The sequence below is a fragment of the Toxotes jaculatrix genome, chromosome 11, assembly GCF_017976425.1.
Source record: "Toxotes jaculatrix isolate fToxJac2 chromosome 11, fToxJac2.pri, whole genome shotgun sequence".
NCBI lineage: Eukaryota > Metazoa > Chordata > Actinopteri > Toxotidae > Toxotes > Toxotes jaculatrix.
The window spans coordinates 12158334-12181055 of record NC_054404.1 but is presented as its reverse complement, the minus strand read 5'-3'; the positions used below and the strand labels follow the sequence as shown (position 1 = coordinate 12181055).

Genomic DNA, 22722 nt, shown 5'->3' with positions numbered 1-22722 from the left:
TAATGCAAACAGTTGTAGCTGAAATACAGCAGGAGCTTTAATGATACTACCATTTGATGATGCCCTCACGTGGGTAACTTTGTCTCCCAACCCACCCTCATTTACTATAAAACTCATTAGCCTCACACACACACAAACACGCTCACAATAAGCTGTATTCTTCAGCCATAGCTAACTAACTCACAGCGACGTCACATAATGGCTAATGATACAGATACAATTACTAAAAGGCATTAAATTACTGTACTGCTCTTGCATTCAAGTCCCAAATCCACTTGACTTTTAACATAATTAAGACTGATGGTTTCGGAGGGAAGTTGTGCAGACTTGTGCAGAGAGTTGAATGGCAACTGGATGTAAACTCACCATCCAAGGTTTTCATGAATGATATCCACTGTACAGTGTGTTGACGGCAGAACAGTCAAAGCACAACACATGCAGCTACAGCAGCATCGTAACAGATCAAGATGGAGGTTCAGATTTGGGTTAAAAAAGACGAATAACCTTCGCCATGCTGACCTCTGCATACACCTACGTAAATTGAGCGCTGAACTGTGTAATATAATTTTTTTTCCTCTGGGCGACTGTGCTATTTAACCCCTTTTGTGTTTCACAACAAAAAAACACATTTTGGGTGTAAATTAGCAGCTCAACACAGAAATGTCAGTCTTGGGTGAACTTTCATTTTGTGCACGTTTTCCACATTGTGTGGTGTTGAGTTAATTTTTGCTACTCCTATAAACTCAATTAAATCAGCTACCGCCCAGTTTGATCAAGGGGCAACTCTGTTTAGCATTTATAAACATTTAGTTCTCATGTAAAGACATTCATATATATAAATAAGAACTAAGTTTTACCAAAGAGATCATCATTAGGTGCAGCCGTAACACATAAAATGGAGATTTTCATTTTTGTTGCTTTTCAGTTTAGAGAGTTACCATACAATGTTAATGAATAAAGGCATCATCATGAAGTAGGAGTCATTTTCAAGACACACTGTGTGAAATCACATTTGGACGTTTAGGAGACTGCTAGGATAAACAGTAGGAGTACAAACCTGGTAACATATTTATCTGTGACAGGCGTGAACACAAGGCGGTGACTAATATTCTAAATCAGAGATTTTCAAAGGGAGATTTGAAGGGGGTTGTGGAGGGAGAGATGGGATTCAGCATCATTGCCTGAGGTAAAAGAGACAGGTGCATACTGGGAATGTAAAATAACAGGAAGTTAGTTATTGAAATTTGGCTGCTTATCAACACAGTCAGCAGGCCCCAAGTTGTACCACATAGCTAACAATAGCTAACTGACTCTATGGCAACATTGTACTTCCTGTTTACAGTTCCCAAATGAATGGTACCTCAGGTCCAAACATGTAAAGCATGATTATCCCCAAAAGAAGAAAAGTAGAGAAAGAATAATAATGACAAAGAGTGACAATATCTATTAATATTAACTTGAAACAAGTTTAAAATGTGGCCGAGTGTGTGCATGTGTCCACATGATCCGCCACCATCTTTTGGCGTTGAGCTGAGGCTGCCAGCTGTGACAGTGTTGTGACTGTGTGTTTGTGACTTTGTATGAGCCTAATCACATCTCCATCTTGACAAATACTTGTCAGAGACAGTGCAGTGATGAACTGAAGTGACAGCTCTGGTTGTGTTGGCCTGTTTCTGAAGCTCTTCTCCTCAGTGAATCCGTGTGGCATTGTCAGTCAAAAGCCAACCCCCTCCCTTTCCCATCAACGCTGGTTTCTGATTACTGGCATTTAACTGACCCTCCCATCTGTCTACTTGCTTTTTGGTTTCTTAATCCTGTCATTTTCATACTGCAGAGCTTGAGGGTTTGCTTGGCAGACGGGCCTGCGTGCAAAAACATGCACACATACACACGGCCTAGTGGTGAGAAGGAGTTGAAGCTTAATTGCTGTCAGTGGCAGTACAGATGGCTGCATTAACTGAAGTTAAAATGACCCATTTGTAAAACCTCTTGTGTAACTCCCCAGGACAGCCCCATACTGCTGCTGCTTTCATGATTCTGTTCGTCTGAATCTATTCAAGAACGACAGGGAACCACGTGTCCTGTCGCTCTGTCTTTTGTGGAGATCATAGTCCTGAATTTCCAGGTCTTTGGAAAAAAATATATATATACACACGGGATCACCTCTGTAGTGATTTATTACACACTTTGGGGATCACCTCAGTGATAATTTATTACACTCTGTGCTCGTGCTATTCTGAGACCAACTTCTGCTCTCCCGTGGAAAATCACAGGAGACAACTGTACCTCTGCTGGTTTGGGAACAGACCAGTTTCTTAGATTGGACTCTAGGTCACCACTAAGAAAAGTTCAAGGGCCTCCTTTTGAAGAGTTTTAATGGGTTTTGAAAATTATGAAAGAAGTAACCAAACTGTAATTGAGCCACACGCACCTACAGCAACATAAAAATCTTACAAAAAAAATACAATTAGAGAACACTTCACAGTTGTGAAATATATTGTTGCAAAGAGCCATTCCCATCAAAATCTGAATGTAGTTTTGATGATCGGCAGTGAAAACACACTCAAATGTTCAACATGCAGCTGCACTGCTTTCATTTCTTGTTTCATATTGTGGATTTGCATTCCAGCCCCTCCAGCCCCAGTCATGTAAAGGATTTCTTTGTTAGTTAGTTGGATATTCTATTCCCTTATAGCTAATCTTCACGTGTCCTCTGTGTTTTTCCTCTGCAGAGCGGTGCAGGCAAGGTGTCGCAGTTCAGACCATCATGCCCTTTGCTCTGGCAGCGGGACAGGAAGTGCGTGTGTGAGCGTCCCTGGTTGGCTCTGCTGGGATGAACATGCCACTGCACCAAATCTCTGTCATCCCCCGTGATGTCACCTCATCGCGGGTGTCAGGGAGTGGGAAAGCTAAGGACAAGGACAAGCAGGTATGTGAAGAGTTTGACGTCCAAATCAGGTTGCGCTACTTCAGGCTGAGGAGACAGCTGAGGATTATGGGGCAGCTTTATGCCATAAAGTGTAGTTTTGTACCCTAGCAGAGCCTGTACACTAGCAGGCACAGGCATATTTGAAAATTATGACCCAACATTTAGACAGGTCTGCAAACTAGTCCAGAAGAGCAGAAAGAGGCAGAGCAGTAATATGAAAAAGTTTGAACTGTCTTACTGAGAAAAACTAGAGCAATAGTTGTTTCACCAAATGGCCAAACATGACTTAGGTTCAACTTTCTCCTGGTGCTTGTAACGGTGTGATTTGTAACAGATTTCATGCACAAACTATGCCTTCCTGTCGATAATTGTAACCTGAATTGTTCTAGAGGGAACTAAAGATGTGTTTGTTGTTTTAATTTGGAGGACTTGTTGAAAGGCTCTCGGATGTATTTAAAAATATCATTATTTACTCTTTGAATGAGCCTGTAGGTTGCCAGGAATAATGAAAATACACTATTAATGAGAGTGTCCGCATACATTTAATAAAGTCTGCTTACTGTCACTCATACACCCACAGGAAGTAATTTTTGCCAGATGCCTTAAAAAGTTAAATATCATGTCTGCTCCTTCTTCATTTATTGTGTCATTGTTTTTAAACTAGGTTTGACAGTGTGAAATTTGTATTTAAAAAAAAAAAACAACTGATACAGCGAAGGAAATACATAAACCTACTGAATGCACTGAAGATTGGCAGAAATATCAGCTGGATGTAGACACAAGCAAACAGGTTTTAATTCTAAATGACAAGCATCTAATTATGGCGGTGTGGCAAGTGGAGAAAGTTACCCCAGGTGTCCTGTAGTTATTCATCAGAGAACAATCGCAATTTATTTTTTTTTAATGCCAGCGGTGTCAATCCCAACGCAGCAGCATAAAGTCTGCATCACAATGTTTCTCTCTCTAACAAATTATTCCTGTGCTGCCTGTGGGTTGAGCAGAGGTTTTGCATCTAATGAGGCTGGTCAAAGTCTGTGCTGTTTTTCCATTTGTGCCTGAAACCTCCTGTGGGCCATCTGGTTTTGTAGTTAAGTGGTCAACTCTTAGAGGTGATGGATGTACTCTTGGCATTTTGTAAATTGTTGGCTGCTTCAAATTTGCAAACCGAATCAGTAAAATCACCAACTTGTAGCACTTTTAATATTATATCTGAAAGTTTTATTATATATCACAAAAAAGTCTATAATCTGAAAACACTGTGTCAAAATAAAAGCCTCAGCCAATCTATCTGGTCACCGCTTAAACAGAAGAGGATTTGAGGATTTTGACTTTGTATCCTGTCTTTTCTCAGAATCCAAAGATTACTCTCAGAAATCCTTAAACCTTTCATATTTGAATGTCACTGTGAATTATCAGGATTTTTTTTTTTTATGTCTGTGGTTGTTATCTCATTCGATAGGTCAGTAAAATGCAGAAAATCAGGTGCAAGATCATGACTAAATTCTGTTCTTTGTCTCACGTCGCTTATCAAGGTTTACTTTCTTTTCTACTTCTCTGTTTCTGTACTCCAGTTTTAACAAACACCACAGTGAAGTGCTCTCAGAGTGCAGTTGCTTTTTTGAGCTCTGGAACAAAGCGAGGTGCTAAGACAATATGTCCGTGGCCTGCCCTCTCTCCTCGGCCTCATTAGATCACAATAGAGCCTGGGCGCCAAGTGCAGCAGCACAGGTGTTCTTAAGAGGCTTCTTCACGCTGGATATGGCGTCGTGTTTCAGCTTCCCTGGGCTGTACAAGTGATAGTACACACAAGCTGTAAATTGGCACTAACATATGTTTTTTTTGTTCAGTTTTTTTTTTTTTTTTTTTTTTTTACCTACGCACACACACACACACACACACACACACCTCGCAGATGATTCATTTGTTTGCCTAATCTGTACTCACTGTGAAGCTCGAAATCATGCCTCATCATTGCAAAAATGAAACTGAACTGGTATTCATTCCAAAGCTGGTTTCATACTGTTCTGTTGAATAAAGGTGTGAGTTTGTTTGGGATACCTTTTGGTACAATGCATGCTTAACAGGATTAAGGGGTTTAAACTTTGAGAGCAGTCACAGCAAGGTTACCTTTGTTTGCTGGGGAATAAAACTGAAACTGTAAGCTTTATGTCTGGGGGTGGTGGCGTTGGATCTTTACACAAAAGTGTAAAGATCCAACCCTCCTTCTCTCTGCTCAGCATCGCTCTGTCCCTCTGCCTGTCTCCTGCTGGCTAAGCCTCCTTTTTTCCCCCTGAGGAATAAGTGGATAAACAGCAACGATTCCTGTCCTCCCTGTGGAACCATCAGCAGAGTGGAGAAAGCGAGGAGAGGGAGAGTAGTGAGTGTTTACTGGGAATGCTGATCAGCTTGAGGGTCCTGGAGGTGTGTGTGTATATGTGTGTGTGTGCGCGTGTGTGCCTGCCCAAAGCTTAGTCACAGAGCACAGGCCCATCTGGCCCCTCTTAGACAACACAACTGGTCTTTTAGCGCCTCAAGAAAAAAAATCAGAACTTTCCTCTACTTAGAATTCAGAGTTAGTCAGCTACTCCTTTAGAGAGCAACACATCTTTAACTGTTGCTGGCCCCTCTATGGCCTCTGTCCTTCAGCTCCACTCAAGTTCATTTGTCCTCTTTGAAATCCTATTTGGATATGTGCTTGTGGGCACTTTGTCCATGCACTGTGGTCCTCCACTTGAAAACTCATATTTGGGTACATATATTGAGGTTTAAGAAATATTGTAAGAAAGCATCAAAAGACTTGGAGAGCAAGAGTTTTATTTCTTGGAAAAAAAAAAAAGAAAAGAGAAATGCCCTGACAGTTCTCAGGCTTGGCAAATAATACGGTCAAATTTGTTTGAGTCTGGGGTTTTTGATAAGGCGTGCGGAGAATGGATTATGCATGAGTTGACAATAAAATAAGCTCTGGTGCAGGTTGGCAGGTAGGGAAGAAGAAAACCCAAACTTACTTTGCTGTTTGAGATTTATAAGTCATGTAGTGTATCTGGGAAATGTGTGCGGAGCTGTCAGTGTTTATTTGTTGATTATTCTATCTCTTTAACCCCGTCTGCAATGTCACTCGCTGCCATTTTTTTTTCATTTTTACTGTAAGTAATTTACGTGAGTAGCATGTGATTGCATCCACACAAATATAGCAAAGCTTCAGTGGACGCAGCTGTAGCTTTCATTTTCACAGTTACACATGTGTTTCTACCAATGAAAAGTGTCTTGCTACTATATTTAGCAGTATATCTGTGTGACTGCGCACACACTGAACAATCGATACCCACCCTTTTCATGCTGAATATATTTTTTATTTTTGTTTTATGTAAGCACAGGTTGCTGGAAGCTTTGTCCTTAAATAAGTGTGTGTTGGAGTCGAGGACAGAGAAGAGTCCCTGTCTCTGCTCTGATGTTTAGTGGTTTTATAACAGCCGCTACCACAAAGCTCCTGGGCTCTGATGGAGCATCGCTGGGCTTTGCAGAGACCAAGATCAAACACTGACCACCACAGCAAAAACTTTCAACAAAGCCTCCAGGCTAGACAGGGGCCGTTTAATGTGTCTGTGTTTGCTGATTTAATGAGGCACTTCTAGTGTAGGGACATTGTTTTTGTTTCTTGAATTTCATACTATTTGTTCAACACTTGAAAGAGTGTTCTTTGCACTTTTGGTGTACTTGAAGCATTTTGGCTGAAATGGCAGATAGTGGCCTGTTTACACCCAGCACTCCTTTAAAATATTGTCTGAATACTCTTTGATAAACTTCTACAAATGTGTTTTTAAAAAAAATACATTTTGGAAATACATTTCTCAGCCTTAAGGCAGGGAAACATTTCCCAAACATTTGGTGGATCTAAACTGTCCAAATCAGTCCCCTCCAGATTGCGGTGCCCAGGGGCTTGCAAATGGAAATACCATGAAAGCCTTGGAGCTGAGTAAACTAAGCATAAAATGCTGAATTATCAGGAAAATCGGATGCACATACATGCACAAATTATCTCCCTCTGACAGACAGACAGACAGACAGACACACACACACACACACACAGAAACACAGAAACACAGAAACACAGACACACACACACAGTATGCATGCCTATACTGTACGTGTGTTAATCCAGTTTATATTCAGGATACACAAATCTAGACATATGCACATATTTTCTCTCACATACATTACATATAAACACATGTACACAAGCTTATGCTCCGCCACCACCACGTTCATCCTGGTGTAGATGTTCTGAGGCCAAACAGGTGCCAGGGCTTGTCTGTGAAGCAGAGGCTGGAGAAACAAGATAACACATAAACGGAGTGGGATTCTCTCTTTTCTGGCTGCAGTGTTTATAAATGTATGAATGTTGTGTGTCAGCAAACTAACCTAATTTACATATGCCACTCATGGAATTCAGAAAGATATCACAAACCCTGTAAAATCCCATTTTAGGGGTGAATGTTTTTCTCTGTTGCCTCTGTGTACTGGTAGTAAGCAGTAGGGCTGTAACTGGGTTGATTTGATGGATTTCATAAGTACTTAAGAGATCGATTATGATTTTGATTAATGTTTTGGTCCATTTAATGTCAAAACTGTGAAAATGGCCATCACAAGTTCCCAAACTCCAAAGTTACATCTGCACATTCCTTGTTTTTTTTTTTGACAAAGCCCAAAACCCAAAGAAATTTAATTTACAATTATAGACAGAGAAAAGCAGCATATTCTCATATTTGAGAAGCTGAAACCACCAAATGTTTGGCATATTTGCTTGATAAATGACTTAAATGCCTGACTATTTGATTAATCAACTCATGTTTTCGGGACCAACTTGCACGATTCACTACCCACAGCGGGTTTACTCCAGTCTGTAAAGCTGCTGCTGTTATTTTTCTGCCTCTTGTCCCTCTCCGTCTCACTATCTCAGTCTCGCTTTCTGCAAATGCTCAGGTTGCAGGTACAAACACAAACACATACACACACATACATGCCAGCAGCCGGTGTTGTTAGCTCAGGTCTCCCGGAGGACCGGACTGCGCTGAGCCACTTGAGGTTGAAGTGCTAAAAAACATAATTGAATGTGGACACGATAGCCCGGGCTTTTGAGGGCCTTGACTGCTGTGAGAAAGGACTTTGCTTCACTTTGTTAAAGATTTCATTTCATTAGCCCCTGTGATGGCTCCATGGGTTCTTTTACTTTCTTTTGATAGCTGTGACACTCTGTGCTATATTAAGAATTATATATGCAATTACAGTTGACCCATAGCAGTAGAAAATAGACTTTGAGAGGAATGGCAGGAAATAATTACAGTCCCAGTAGCTACTCTGTGTGCTAGCAGACATGGCATAATGTTGTATGATACAGAAAGGAAAGAGGATTTGCTTTGTCTGCAGTGTGAGGAGGCGTGTTCTTCTATGTGTGTATATTAGCTGTTGGTTTCAGAGGAGCAGCTATTAGCAGAGAGAGACATTCAGAAGAGACAATATCTTCTAATTAACCCCTGCCCCATCTTCTTCCACTATCTCCACCCACACACTCATATATAAACACTTTCGCAGCTCAAAATTAACACTTCACTGTAAGACTCAGCAAGTAAATATATCTATATGTGAAGCTGCATGTCAATGTTCTCTTAGGAAAAAGACATTTTCAAATGATAATCTCATGATTTGCATAGTATATGGGCTGTTGTATAACTTAATTCGACAGATTTACAGCTATTAACCCTATAACCTATGGAAATTTGTTCTGCCTGTCACACACCGCAGGAACTGAAAGTGCGCCTGAACTCAGAAAAGCTCTCAGCTGTGAAAGCCACCAATTTTGCCAGAATATATTTAAGGGAACCAATTTAATTTTTGCACCAGAGATACCAAGGTACACTGCACAGATTTTGAATATCTTTGTTATAAGAATGACTGTGGTTAAAGTGCACAGAGACACCAGTGAAGAGCCAGAGGAAACAGTCATGCGGACAGACAGAGATGACGTTATTCTCAGGGGGGAGACATGAAATCACCACATGAAAGGCTTCATCTGCCGGTCCGCTCTCCTCTTTCAGACGCTGCCGCCTCAGTCTGCGCTCTGTTCTCCATCCAGAGTGTTCTGTCGCTCTTCTGTTCACTGGAAGGTGTCTCCGCAGGGTGTCTGAGGATGCCATTTAATTGCTTGTGACATGCTGACTTGACTCTTGTGACTAACATGGCCCCTAACATTCCGCCACTGCCAGCCAGACGCACAAAGCGTGCCTGATGTACGCTCTTCATATGGAGCTACACACCCCAGTTGTATAATGAAAAGCTGATAGGACTCATAGCTCTGTCATATTCTATTGTGCTGGCCAGTATAATAAGTCTCTTGTGCATTCAGTGAAAGATAGTGGGCAGTCAGATGTTCGCTTGTCCCACTAAGATACGATTGTGAGATTCCCAGTTGTCTGTCATTTGGACGGGAAGATTATTTCATGAAGTCCTGTAGGCACAAACACGCCGGAGTCTTTTACCATAAGGCTGCATCTTTTTTTTTTTTTTTTTTTTTTTTTTGTGCCCCGACTTCTCTCAATGTCTTGATCCATCTTCCTCCAACATCCTCCTCTCCCTCCTCTCACCACCTACTCTCTTTCATCCTCCTCCATCATCATCGCATGGTGTTATCCAGTGGCAGATTAGTGAAGTTAATCTCTCCGCCTATGGATTCACCATTGTGTCCACACTGTGAACTCGTATTTGTTGCTGTCTGGCTGTCTGGGGAGGCAGATGCCCAGCAGCTGCAGATGTTTACTCAATCGCACACTTTTTCACTCGTCTGTGTAAAACCCTGTGACTGCCTATACTGTAGCTCTGCTGCCATGACCTGTAGTGCACACATAGTGGGATAAGTACCTCAGTCAACCAGTGCTAGTGTATTCTTTTGTTATGAAAAGCTGCTACAGCCATCAGTCAGACAAACCAGCAAAAGGCGCAACCAAGAATGTTTGTTAAAATCCTATACTGCACCGGAGAATGGTTTGAATGTACTCCCGTAGGAAGTGGCATACCTCCTACAGATTTCAACTCTCTACTTCAGATTTGAAGTAGAGAGTTGGTTGATGTTTGATTGTGCATCTTTACCATTCTAACTGGCCCCGTCTGTCTTCTGTCTTGTGATGTCCTATTGTTCCCTGATCTCAGCAATTAATGTGATGAGTACAGTCTTATTATTACTGATAGGACTGATGACTAAAACAATTAAAATGAGACCCAAGTTGTAATAAAGGAGGATTATTCCTTAACATGTGTAAAACAGTGACAAAGCAGCTTCTGTCTCAGTTTTTTCTCTGTTTTTTTCTATGACCAGAATGGCTTCACTGTGACCTTGCACCACTGCACTGAGAGCCTAAAATGGCACAGTGGAGTAAACAATCATTACCTTTGAGGACTTTTTCTCAGGATGGAACCAAACAGGGCCGATTTACTCCAGCTGATTATACTGTAGACAGAAGAGCTAAAGAATGGAGGCTGTAATTGTCCAGAGTCAGTCTGACAGACTAGAGTAAGACTTGATCTAGACATATTTCAATTTGAAGATATAAGTTAAATTTAGCCCGATATAATTCAAGTCCTCAGATTACATTACCACATTGCAGTGTGTCTGTGTAAGCTACAACCTACTAATAGTGTAGGTGGACATTATCCACAACCTGTGTCTGCAGGGCTAACCTTTTGTAAAGCTAAGGCACAGATAAAGTCTGTGCAGTGTGCAACTATTTTAAAATGGAAAATGAAAGCAGTCCAACAGCCATTTGTAATATTTGAACAAACAGTGTTTAGAGTGATGGAGTTTAAGAGCTGCTTTGGTCAAGTTTTCACCGGTCACTAAAGCAAAAACACTGCTCTGTTGTTTCCCTTCCTTCCATGGGAGAAAGCAAATCAATAAAGAGTAATAAATATTTTTGCCTAATTTTTAGGATATTCTGTGCTTTTGGTGAGTGTTTTTAATTTAGTGACATTTTGATTGGTTATGCTGTTTCATAAAATGAAAACTTCAAAACCCACTTGCACTTCCTTTTTAAGTGTCCACAGACCAGCTCTGTGATATGAGAAATTATCAGCTGAGACTATGGTATTCGCAGATGATCTGGATCAGAATTGGGGCCATTCCTCACAACAAATACCTGTGTGTAGTGTATATGTTAATAATACATCATTTAAATCTAACCAGTTATGAAGGATGAATGTCTTTTCCCTCCTAATTCTGATCCTCTGGGATATTTGTTGCCCACCTGTGCGGCCCTGATTGTCAGCTATGTCAATTAGGAACTAAATATTATAACCTCGTGAGATCAGTTGTGTAACATTGTCATAGGAGAGCCAAAATTAGCTTTCGTGCCACATCATCTTTCTTTGAAAAATGCTTCTTTGAATCAAACGGTGGACAGATCAGTAAAAAAATCCATCAACTTTGTTTCTAAATCAAAGATGAGAGCCCATTGTAGACTGAGAGAATTTAACTAATGGGAAAATCTGCTACCTTTTACCTAATATGCTTTACTAGGGGGGGAGATTCTGTCCTTGTTATGCTGAAAAGGAAGACGGCATCCACAACCAGCTCCCATAGGCAGAGTAAAATACCAGATGTTTGTTGCTTGGAAATGTCTGCAGCTCGAAACCCAGAGCACGTTTTAAAATCTTGCAGTCCATCTTCAGCAGACATACAGCCAGTGTAAGGCTTGTCTAGGGAGATAAAATCTCCTGAATCTCCAGGTCCTTCCTTTACCTTTAGGCCCAGGTGAATATTTTATTTATTTATTATTTGTATTTCTTTGGGGGGGGGTTTGTTTTTGTTTTTGTTTTGTTTTGTTTGTTTTTTTTACATACACTGGTGGTTTTTATGTAAATCAGTGGCTATCACAGGTGTAGATTTAGAATTAGAAATATTGCCCCTTAATCGTTCCATTCATGGACTACTGGACGGGTTCAAGACAAGAGAGTAACCGATACAGATGATAGGCAGCAAGAGTCATGGTGACATGTAACATGGGTCATGAGACACTCTTGAACCCATGAAATTGTGTTCACAGTGCTCATGTTATCCCTCCTCAGCCTGTGGATGGCTCAGCTGCATGAATGCACTGGTACCTGGTCTCCTGATGAGGCTTTCACTGAGCACTGCAGACAGCAGAGGACTGCGGCCTGGCATTGACATTCACCTCCGTCTACCAAGAGGAGAAATTGAGTGCAGGTAGAGTGCACTGAACAAGCACAGAGAGAGGGGCCAGGTGTGAGAATAAAAAGATAAGGTGAAAGAGAGCACAATTACGGTCTGTTGTAAACATCATGAAGGAAGCGAGAGTGAGAGAGGAGCATGTTGTTGCCGTAGAAACAGAGCAAAGACTGAATAAGCGTACTATTGGCAGGAGAGAAGCAACAGAGGCAGAATGTGGAGAAACATTGTCTGCTGTTCACCACAGACACGCTTCAGCTTTGCTTCTGTCAGGGCTGTCAAATCATGTATGTGCCAGGAGCTCTGTGGGTTTCCCACTTTGCTACTACAGTGAGCATTCAGATAGTGGGCTCTCTGAGGACCGATACCATCCGCCATCTACACCGGCATCCTGTGTCGCAGATCTCAAGTCTTGAGATCAGCCTGAATCAGAAAAATGTCTTCTCTGTGAAATTGAGGTGAAGCCTATTTGTAGGAGCAGGAGGTGTGGATACTTGCCGTCAATCCTCCCTCCTTTTGATTGATGTGTTTATTTGAACCCACGGCACCTGACACACATGCCCAAGGAGGCTGGTGGCTGCTCCATCATCCGCTGCCTTAGGTCACGCTGCCAGGGGTGACAGCAATCAGACTGTGTCTTTTGAATGCTCGTATGTAGGAATGCAAGTTTTTTTTTTCTTCCCCCCCATTCTCTTTTGGGGTTGTGGCCTCTCTCAGGCTTGAGAATAGATTATAATGGCGCTGTGTGTGAAACATGAAAATCTCAGGCCGCTGAGACAAGACGAGCATGGTGGACAATCGGGCAAAGGGAATGAGTCATAACCATGGAAACCACCTCCCGAGGACTTTGTTGAGCTACTACCTAGACCAGTGTTACTTTTATCTTTTTCATTGGTACCACACGGACTCCTTTTATAAATTTTCAAGGAACACGCCCCCTCTCTAAACTACCATTATCCAGTTTAAGGTTAACAAACTCAAATTGACTACATTTGCTTTTTTGGCACACGCACAGAGAAGCACACACACTGCTTATATTAGCACTAATGTTGCAGGAATGCCTTGTACACACTTGCATATGTGGCCATTGTTTGTTTCAGTGTTAACAGTCTACCAAACAAGTTGAGTCCAGGGTTGCAGTTGCTCAGTTTCTTGGAAAGATGAACATATTCATCTCTTCCCTGTAAAGTCACCATCGCATTATGAATTTGTTAAACCAGAGAGTGTTGAGCAACATCCTCATGTGCACTCAGCTGTGATGACCGACAGTGTGGGCAGACACTGACATTAGACTCCTATCGAGTGCACACTTCAAACTTGTCTTTGGTTTTCAGTGCATTTACTTATTTCAATATTTGTATGATTCGACAGAGATGATAGTTATCCAAAGTTGTTGATGCACAGACCAGAGTTTCAGGCTGCACACACTAACACAACGAAGCGTGTGCAGATCTCAGCAAGGGAAGAAGTTTTTTTCTTGGATCTGCAGCTAACCTGTGCCATGTTCACAGCGTGTGAGTATGTGTGTGTGTGTGTGTCATCTAACTCACATGCATAACCATAGAAACATCCGCAACTATCCACATGACTGAAAGCTGAAACTACTATGCTATGAAAGACAAAGATGTGATGACACATAACCGAGCAAGGACAATGATGTATTAGTGGCTGGTGGAAGAGGATCTGATGCGTTGCTCCTGTTGACCACTCGAAGCACTCCGACTGAATACAAAACATATAGACCGCTGCCGATCTCCCAGGGAGCTGGATGACTCTGCTGAACAAACAGCTGAAACTCTAGCTGCAAAAAGGGGCACTTTTGTACGATTTAGGAGAATATAAAAGATGCTGTTTCCATAAAAATGTTTTCACTGTTCTTTTCCTGAAGGCATTTGATATCTTTGTTATTAGCGGGTTGATGTCTTATCTCCCTGGGATCCTTCACAACTCCAAATAGATTCTAATGTCTCTGAAATGTGCAACAAAAGCATGCTTATCTGAGAGGATATATTTAATTTATATTTAATATTTAATCACCGCTTAATAATTTACTATGAAATGGGAATAATGAATTTTTTGTTTTTGAGGTTAGAACAGAGTAGTCCCTGGTCGGCGTAAGTTTTAGCATGAATAGTCATTCCTGTGTGTGCGTGTGTGTGTGTAGGCAGTTGCCAGTGACTTGACTATGAAACACTGTTGACTAAGGGCTGAGATAAAGGAGGAAACAGCTCATGAAACTCTAAACTTTAAGGAAAGGTTGTTGAACTTGTTGTAAGTCCTCGAGTATGATGAAAGAAGGAGAGGTGGAACAAGCAGCGGAGAATTGCTGTAAAAGCCAAGAGATGTCATCAGGAAAGTATCACCATCTGCTCCCTCTTTGAGAGTTGATTTCATTCCCATTTCATGTGGTAACGGAACTCTTTACTGATGGTATTTCCTTAAAACTGTTGGTACACAGGCACAGAGCTGACTAGGAAATTATTGACAAGGTGGAGTGAGATTGGAGCAATGATTGGAAGGTGGGGGTTTAAATAAATGGAGAGATGGTGGAAAATGTAGATGAAGATGAAATGTAGAAAGAGAGAAGATGCAGAGGGGGATGGGGAATAACAGAAGATGTCTCAGATGGGTAGCAGTGGGAGATCGAAATGGAGAAAAAGTAAATGTTGGAGTGTGGGCCAGCTGGGAGCGATGGGATTTTAACTTCATGCTCATCACTTCAAAAGACTGGCTGTAAAATGCAGTCTACTCCTCTGCACACCTTCCTCCATCTTTCTCTCTGTCTCTCTCCTCCTAACCCGAGGTGAAGTGGATCATTTCGGAGAATGTGAGGCCTAATAGTTACGGTTTGATATTCTGTGCAGTTTTCTTTCACAGAGACAACCTCTAGGTCCTGGGGAGCTAGCTCATTCAACCCAGCATGAAAGCCTCAGCTCTGCTTCTCCCTCTGCTTAATGTGAGCAGCAGCGGTCATGGAGTACAGCATTTTTGGAGTGTGACATTGTTGCTGTAACAGTTGAAACAACCCTCCAGGGGGAGAGTAGGAGCCAATCAGAATGCATGTCATGTAAACACAGCATTGTGGTTTCAGATCTGGTTTTGTTTTGTTTCATGCCATGATGTGCCGCTCATCCGTTTCACCATAATCTTTCTCTCTTGTAGTGTCATAAAATGATCTGAAGCAAGTCACAACAGCTTGCTGCTGCCTCACTGTGAGCCCCTCACAGCCGTGTCATGTGGCACAGAACGGTCCTGTGCGATACCGTCGGAGCTTCATCCATATGAACACGAAATGGGGCAAACATGTTAACAAGCGGCAGGCTAGTTAGCATGTGCAACCAGCACCTTGTCTCCCGTTGATCAAGCATCGCAACGGAGGTGTTGAACCTGATAACAAGGTGGACGGATGTGAAAGGATACATTAAGCTTCCACTGAGACGGTTGAGGCGTTGGTGGATGTGTGGTGTGGGATGTTTGCGATTGCAGAGGAGAATGAAGGGAGGGGCTTGCTACCTTGAGTCCGAGGTCACTGTGAGGAGTTATGCTGTCACATCTCATATATGTTGTGGAGAAGTCAGCATGACTCATCAGAAAAGTCCAATACTGCATTTACAAGTATGTTGAAACACCTGAACATTGCGTTAGTCATTGCATTGCACTGTTTTGCTTTGTCCTGTACATCCTGCTCTTATCTTGCTTAATTCCTAATAATTTCCTTGTTAGTTTTGTGGAACAAGTTATGTGGTCTTAGTCAGTCAAACAGCAGGTCATAGCCTAGTCAATATGCATCTTTAAAGGTAAGCATATAAATCAACGTATGAAGAATACACACTCAGTGTCCGCTTTATTAGGTACACCAGTACAATCTAATGCAATTCATTACAGCTACATTCATTACAATTACTTTTAAGATGCCTGGAATGTTTTTGTTGATGTTGTCTTAAAGGTATTACTTGAATTATATGTTTTAGCACTGAAGCCGGTTAGTGATGGTGCTGCATTATATTGAAGAAGCGTTTCTAAAATTCAGCTTCCCACATGTATGTAAATAGGACAAAAAAATGGAAACACCTTTAACTATGACCTCAGTAATGAACACATAATTGATTTAACACATTTGACAGCCAAGAAAAGTTGAACATTACAAGCTTTGTATCATTTTGTCATCAATACTAAATCAGTTCTTTCCAAGAAACTTTCAACAAAGAGTGGAAATTAACAGGAAGTAACAGGCTTGTGAAATAAAGCCTTACGCCCAAGACAAGTTTTTTGGTTTTGAAGTTGAGCCTAGGGTATGTACAGGACCATGTCAGCAGGGGGCAGTAGAGCTGAGAGTAGCCTTCTGTCTCTCTACCCTTGCAAGTGGATTTGAATGTCTAAGTGCCTTTTGATGTGTCACAGCACTCAGATTTATTTAATCTCTCTTGTCATTTTGGGTTAAACTAGATTGCAACCTGCCTCCAAGTCAGTATGATGGGTTCTTAATGTCTGTAGAGAGATGTCTCAAGAGATTTTGTCCTAAATGTGCACAGTTCCCTCCACTAACTCTGTGATCTTGAATCTAACATGTCATTTTTTTTTGTAATTGTAAGCAATTACAGCAGTTATGTCCAAAACATTTTAGCTCCCTGGGTTCCCCTTGCGACTGAAATTTTGAGATTTTGGGTTTGAGCATATTCAGGTATTCAGAATGCAAATTTGCCTTTCAGTGAATTGCAGGCATGAAGCATGTAAGACGAACAGCCTTTAAATGCAAATTGCTTCTGCTGCTCTGGACCGTGTTTATCTGGGAGCCAAATGAAGCTGGACCTTCAAAATGATGATTGGAATAGGTGGGTGGAGGACAGATTCATTGCTCCATCCTTCATCCAACATCAATGCATGGAGGTGGGAGAGGAAGATGGTGTGAAAATCCAAGGTTACTTGCCTCAGGTAGCCGTAGTGTAGAGGAGGGAATCATGCTGTATCCCACTGGTGCACAGAACATTAAAGCATCTAATGCTACAAACAAAGCTGAGTTGGGAAGAAATGAAACAGTCTGAGGAGTTTTTGTTTACTGTAGTCTTGTTCATTGGCAACACAGCACTCCTGTGAAGAATCAGTCCTCTGATGGTAGGACTTACAGGAATTATTTATACTTCATTGTTTGCTTTTGTGTGAAAAGATACATTCTGGTTTCTGGTTCAGAAGGACATTGGTTCAGCTTCAAAATTATAGCACCATCGTGCCTCCATACTGTCATAAAACATGGGCCAATACATGAGGCTTCTCATGCATTTTTGACCCACTGCTCTTTGGTGAAGACATGGATGGAACGTTTAGATGCAGGAGAGGTAGCTTTGTAACCCCAGGCATGTTTGTCTCTCCAGGAGCCCCTCCCCACTGAGAGTTCGAATCCTGGATAGAAGCTGCTTACAACCCTGAAATCCCTATCAGATCTTTGAAGGCAGGAAAAGTAAAAGTTCAGCTAAGGTTGAAGAGGATATTATTGTATTCTGAGTGTGTGTTTGAAATACCCTTGTCAGTATATTTGCAATGCAGACTTCTCCACCTGTCTGGGGTCAGTAATGGGGCGCCATCTGTTAAACAGCAGGTGATGATTGATGATGTCATAGCTAGTGGCCTAAAGGGAACGAGGCGGGTACTGAGGAGGAGGATGCATTTGTGTTTCTTTTTATTTTAGTTTTTTTTTTTTATATAATATACTGAGGTCATTCCTGCAATGATGCACATGGATAGTAAAAGTTCAACACAGATGATAGATGTAAAGAGAGTTTTTGAAGAGATGACTGGATGGAGTTTATCAGTCATATACATGCAGTCTTTGAAAAATCCTCCATTCCTGCAGGGGCTGAACATGTCTGGGAAAATATAAAGCAGATCTGGCCTTAAAACTGTTTATGCTACCTCCTTATTTGAGAACGACATGATTGCAATCTTAATTGACCTCATCAGGGTGCTGATGCTCATAGGAGACAGAGCTTAACCTGCCCATTGATTTTCCTTCCAAGGAATCAGACAAGCTATTGTAATTACTCCTCCTCTGTCAGTAAGAAAAATTAGCACACCCTGCTTATAGCAGCCCTACACATTTACATTTGTGCTCATTCAGTTTTGAATTTGAATATCTATGCTGGTGTTTTAGCCGTTTTTGTTCAGCTAACCCGTGGTCAGGCTAATTGTCTGATGCCGGAGACATCGGGTCAGTCAGGTCAAGAGTTAAAAAGCACAATGAGCTCTGCCACCGTGGCTCCGTGCCACTGTCTGCATCTCAATAGCTTTTGATGACTCGTCTCATCAAGCGCACTCTCACATGGAGGCTTAATTAAGTGAGTGAGATTCTCGTCATACTTACTAGCACTCTAATGCAACTTGAGAAGCATTTCGGATTTATTCATGCACCCTGCTGAAAGTGTGAAATGCAGGATCTATGTCTGTTGTCAGCCTCTGCTGTCATCCTGCGATCCCTATAGACCCTAATGCACTGTGAAATACTCATCTCATTTAGAAGGTTATCAGTAGCCCCAAGTGCTGATGTGGATACTGATATTCAATGCTTAAGTCCACACCATAAATGCTGCAGGTGCTTTTTTTTGTTCTTTGTCCTTTCAAAGGCAGATAAACCCAGATGTTGGCAGACATTTAAAAGAGAGCTGTATAGCTGCTGGTCAGCACTTATCTTCAATGTGATGTGTGTGTATGCCTGTGGATGTTATTGCACATTAAATAACAAACACGAGGCAGCATCTCTGCTCTCTGTGAGGAAATCATTGTAGGCTTCTCTAAAGGTTAGAGAAGCAGGCTCGTGACAGGGAGGTTTCCAGTTTTATCCCCGAAGCAGCAGGATGAATCTGAGCGGGTAAACTGAGAGGGCTTCTCCTTCACTAGAGAAAGGATAAATTCTTCATGGACAGTGTTTTGAATACAAATGGTCTTCCTTGACCACTAGTGGAATTAAAAAGAACTGGGAATAAGACAGCACTCTGTGGGTATTGTCCTGGATGCTTCTTATCAAAAAGGGGACTCTGCTTCCCTGAGCTTTACTAAACATTACCAGATACACATGCCAAATACATAGATTTGCCAGACGAACTACTTTTTCCTCATTCTTGAAACCATCTCTCTTCTAAAAGCACAACATAATGATTAAATACACTAATTTTTAAGGATAAATCTGGGGGTAATGGGCTCATTGCTGCCCCTGTCAGCCAATGAGGGGAAGACCCACCCACTATGACAGGTTCTCACCCACTGCATTTAAAGTACTGATTCCATTATAGCTTGATGCTCCAGAATCAAAGTGAAGGAGACACACATTCAAAAATTAAATTGGACAAGAGCCACAAAGGTGAGATTTTATGCTTTATTGGGAGAGTTTTCAAGCATTTTTTTGGGGGGGGGGGGGGTTTAACAAGAGAAAGATTTGCAGGTTGGTTTGGCAAACATATGTCTGGTGAACTTTGGCACTTCTGATAAAGAGCAGTCGCTTCCCTGAGCTTTTCAGTGGGAAGAGTTTGTCTCCCACAGCTGGTCAAGTGGATGAGTGGAGTCTCATATGGTGTTAGCCTTTTTGTGTTTTATCCTTTTATTATTTTTATCTATTTTTTTGTTGGTATGAAGCACTTTGTGATCCAGAAAGCTGTTCACTTGTACTCACTCATTCATGCTTGCCCCTCGTGGGACTTTACAAACAGGCCCCAAGGTCTAGCTTCAGCTATATGCCATATCATATCTGTTGCATTTATTTTCCTTTATTTATTTTCCTTCGTACTATCTTGTCCCTGTTAAACAAACATACATAAACACACTCATCTCCTCTCTACAACACCACCTGTGTGTTTCTCAGTGACACACACTTTTATTACACTGTAATGAGATCCAAACATGCCTGTAGTTTTGAATGCCATGCCAGTTTATTAGATTCTAACTATGAATAGTTAGTTGAATATGTTATTCAGGCGTACTTAGACTCAAATTCGCCTTGCACTGTGGACTTTTAATTAGATACGTTAGTGAATACTGTGTTTTTGTTCATTTAGTTTTCATTAACAGATATTACAGTTCAGTCACATGCACGTCTCTACTCTGCTGCATTGTGCTACAACTGCTGCTCTGATAAAGACACTGTGACCCTGTCTATCACCATATTTTGTCTCAGTACAGTTTGTTCTTCTCTGTGCAGTAACAGAGAGACACTCATTTGTGATACAGAGCTTTTTTTTCTGCTCTGTACTGAAGTCTGCCGCCGGGAAAAACGCTAGGAGGCTGCGAAAAGACTGGGCATCACGACTGACGTTTGCAGATTACACTCTCAGAGATGAACACTGTGTTCATATTTTCATCAGAGTGGACAGATTGGTTGAGACACCAGTGAATAAAATTAAACATGGCTGACGTATAAATGGCAGCTCAGATTTGTCTAAGGCTTAACCAGGTGGTGAGAGACTCGGATCCCTTGTCCATGAGCATTACAAAATACTGTAACTTCAGGTGACTGTATTCCCACTTCAGACTATTTATCTTAACACTGAATAGTTTTTAGTTTTGCATCACTGCCAGATTAAACAAGAGTAAAATAAAACAATTTTGACTCAGGGTCTATCTACAACACATGAAAACAAAAGTAAATGACCTTCCTTAGTTAATACTGTACTTTAAATTGTTCCAATTAATCATATTATGTTGTTATAATGCAGTGAACCGGAAGCCTTTAGTTTCCCTCAGTGTTTAGGGTCGTGGGGCAGTTACCTGCTTTGTCTGGATGGGGGTCCAACCTTGTTTTTCATGCATTAAATTGTACATGCTGGTGAGAGTTTGCTTATAGGTTTTATTTATTTATTTTTGGTGTATTATTTGATGTTGCTCTTGCTTTCTGTCAGTCTTTTGGTAGGTGAACTTCGGGGAACTGATGAAACCTTAGGAACAGTAACAGAGGAGGGAGTCCTATGCTTTGTTTAATGATATATTTAAGACAGTTTTTTTGTTGGGACTTGCAAATAAGCAGCTCAGTGTTGTGATTGCCATCAGTGTTAATGTCACATGCTGAAATTTGTATTGAATTTTAAAAACACAGTGATCCACAGTCCTGTCACCAGCCTCGCAGATCGGCCAGAAATAACCTTTGGAAATGTGGCTCCCAGAAAGAGGTCACTGTAAACTTTGTTCCCCCCTCCGCCTGACGGCCCTGCTGATGGTCACGTGTGCTCACAGCAGGAGCCCCTTTCCGAAAATCTCCGTCAGCTTTCACAGGTCGAGATAGATATGTGCCCCTTTGTGTGTCAGCATCGAAGAGATGGAGAGATAGGGGGGCAAGACGACAGTAGGGGTTGGGGAGAGTTACAAATCAGTAAAGGTGCTACAGTCAGCCGCTTGTTATTTTGGGGACAGTGAATCAATGTTATTGTGCCGTGGTCGTGCTGCCGCAGTGACGGCCCACTTAATGTTTGCGCTTGTGTATTTTGGTCTGAAGATTATGTCGCATGAATACACAAGGCTCAGAAACCATCCTCCACTGCATTACACACAGATATGTAAATGAAAGGCAAAGCTCCAGATCAAAGAAGTGAATACAGTTACAGCAGATAAGTAGCAAAGGATTCCTGTTTAGGTAACTTGAAATTGTTTCTGAAGAGTTGGTCTTTGATTTTTCTCACGGACCATCTCTCCCCCTCCTCATTTCCATCTCTCTCCCCCTTGTCTCTTTCTCTTAATTTGCGGTAGATTTGATTGAAACGTGCAGCAGGCAGACAAGCTGTAGTGTTGTACTTATCAGTATGCATGACTGTATTTGAATATGAACTGAAAAGGCTATTACAGCTCAATTTCACGCCTAGTGGGATATCTGACATGTTTCTCCCTCAGTAGAAATCAGACTGTCAGAGTTCTCTCTTTCTTCTGTCTGCCTCTCTCCGTCCCTTCACAGTTTGCCTTAGATTCTTGTCTTTACCCACCCATCCAACTCCAATTTGTCATCTCCTCTCCACTCAGGTCCCTGACTCTTTCCCAGCTTTTCAGCCGCAAACTCGATCAGGCTGTTATATATTTTACATTAGCTATGATTGATATTTTATAACAGGCGCTATAATCAGTCCAGCTGCTGCTTTCTATAACCCACCTTTTTCCTCTTGGTAATGGGGCTACTGACAACCCCACTCCAAGGCTTTACGTGAGAAGGCCTTGCAGTGGGGTTGTCAAGCTGTGCTGAAAGATTACCAGCTAATTATGTTTTGTTAACGTGAAGGGGCTGTTAGCAAGCTGAAAGCTATACCTGCATCATCTGCAGTTATGGTCTGTTCTAACCTCGGCTTGACAGTATTTTCTTCTTTGTCCTGCCCCCCCAAGAGACTTGATGGCTGAACCATATTTATTTGTCTTGAGGTGCAAACATTTGTGTTGCCGAAGTGACAAGACCGGAGACGTGTTGATGTGCCGTAATTTAGTCGCATCATCTTCACCTTTAGTGAACATGTCACTCTGAATGGATTCAGGAGTTTGTTGTAACAAACCTCCTCACTCTGTGAAATCAGCGGCTCTTTTGTTTGCCTGTTGCTGCCTCATCACT

General features: G+C 41.7%; 1 protein-coding gene across 5 annotated transcripts in view; it reads left to right on the top strand.

The window, feature by feature from the left end:
* The window catches only part of march8 (membrane-associated ring finger (C3HC4) 8), a 78451-nt gene that overhangs the window by 15688 nt on the left and 40041 nt on the right, over positions 1-22722 (top strand). For all 5 annotated transcript variants that reach the window (XM_041050473.1, XM_041050469.1, XM_041050470.1 and 2 more), the window contains exon 2: positions 2733-2929. In XM_041050473.1, the coding sequence (XP_040906407.1) occupies positions 2834-2929 (96 nt within the window). In that variant the 5' untranslated portion in view covers positions 2733-2833. The remainder of the gene's footprint in view (positions 1-2732; positions 2930-22722) is intronic.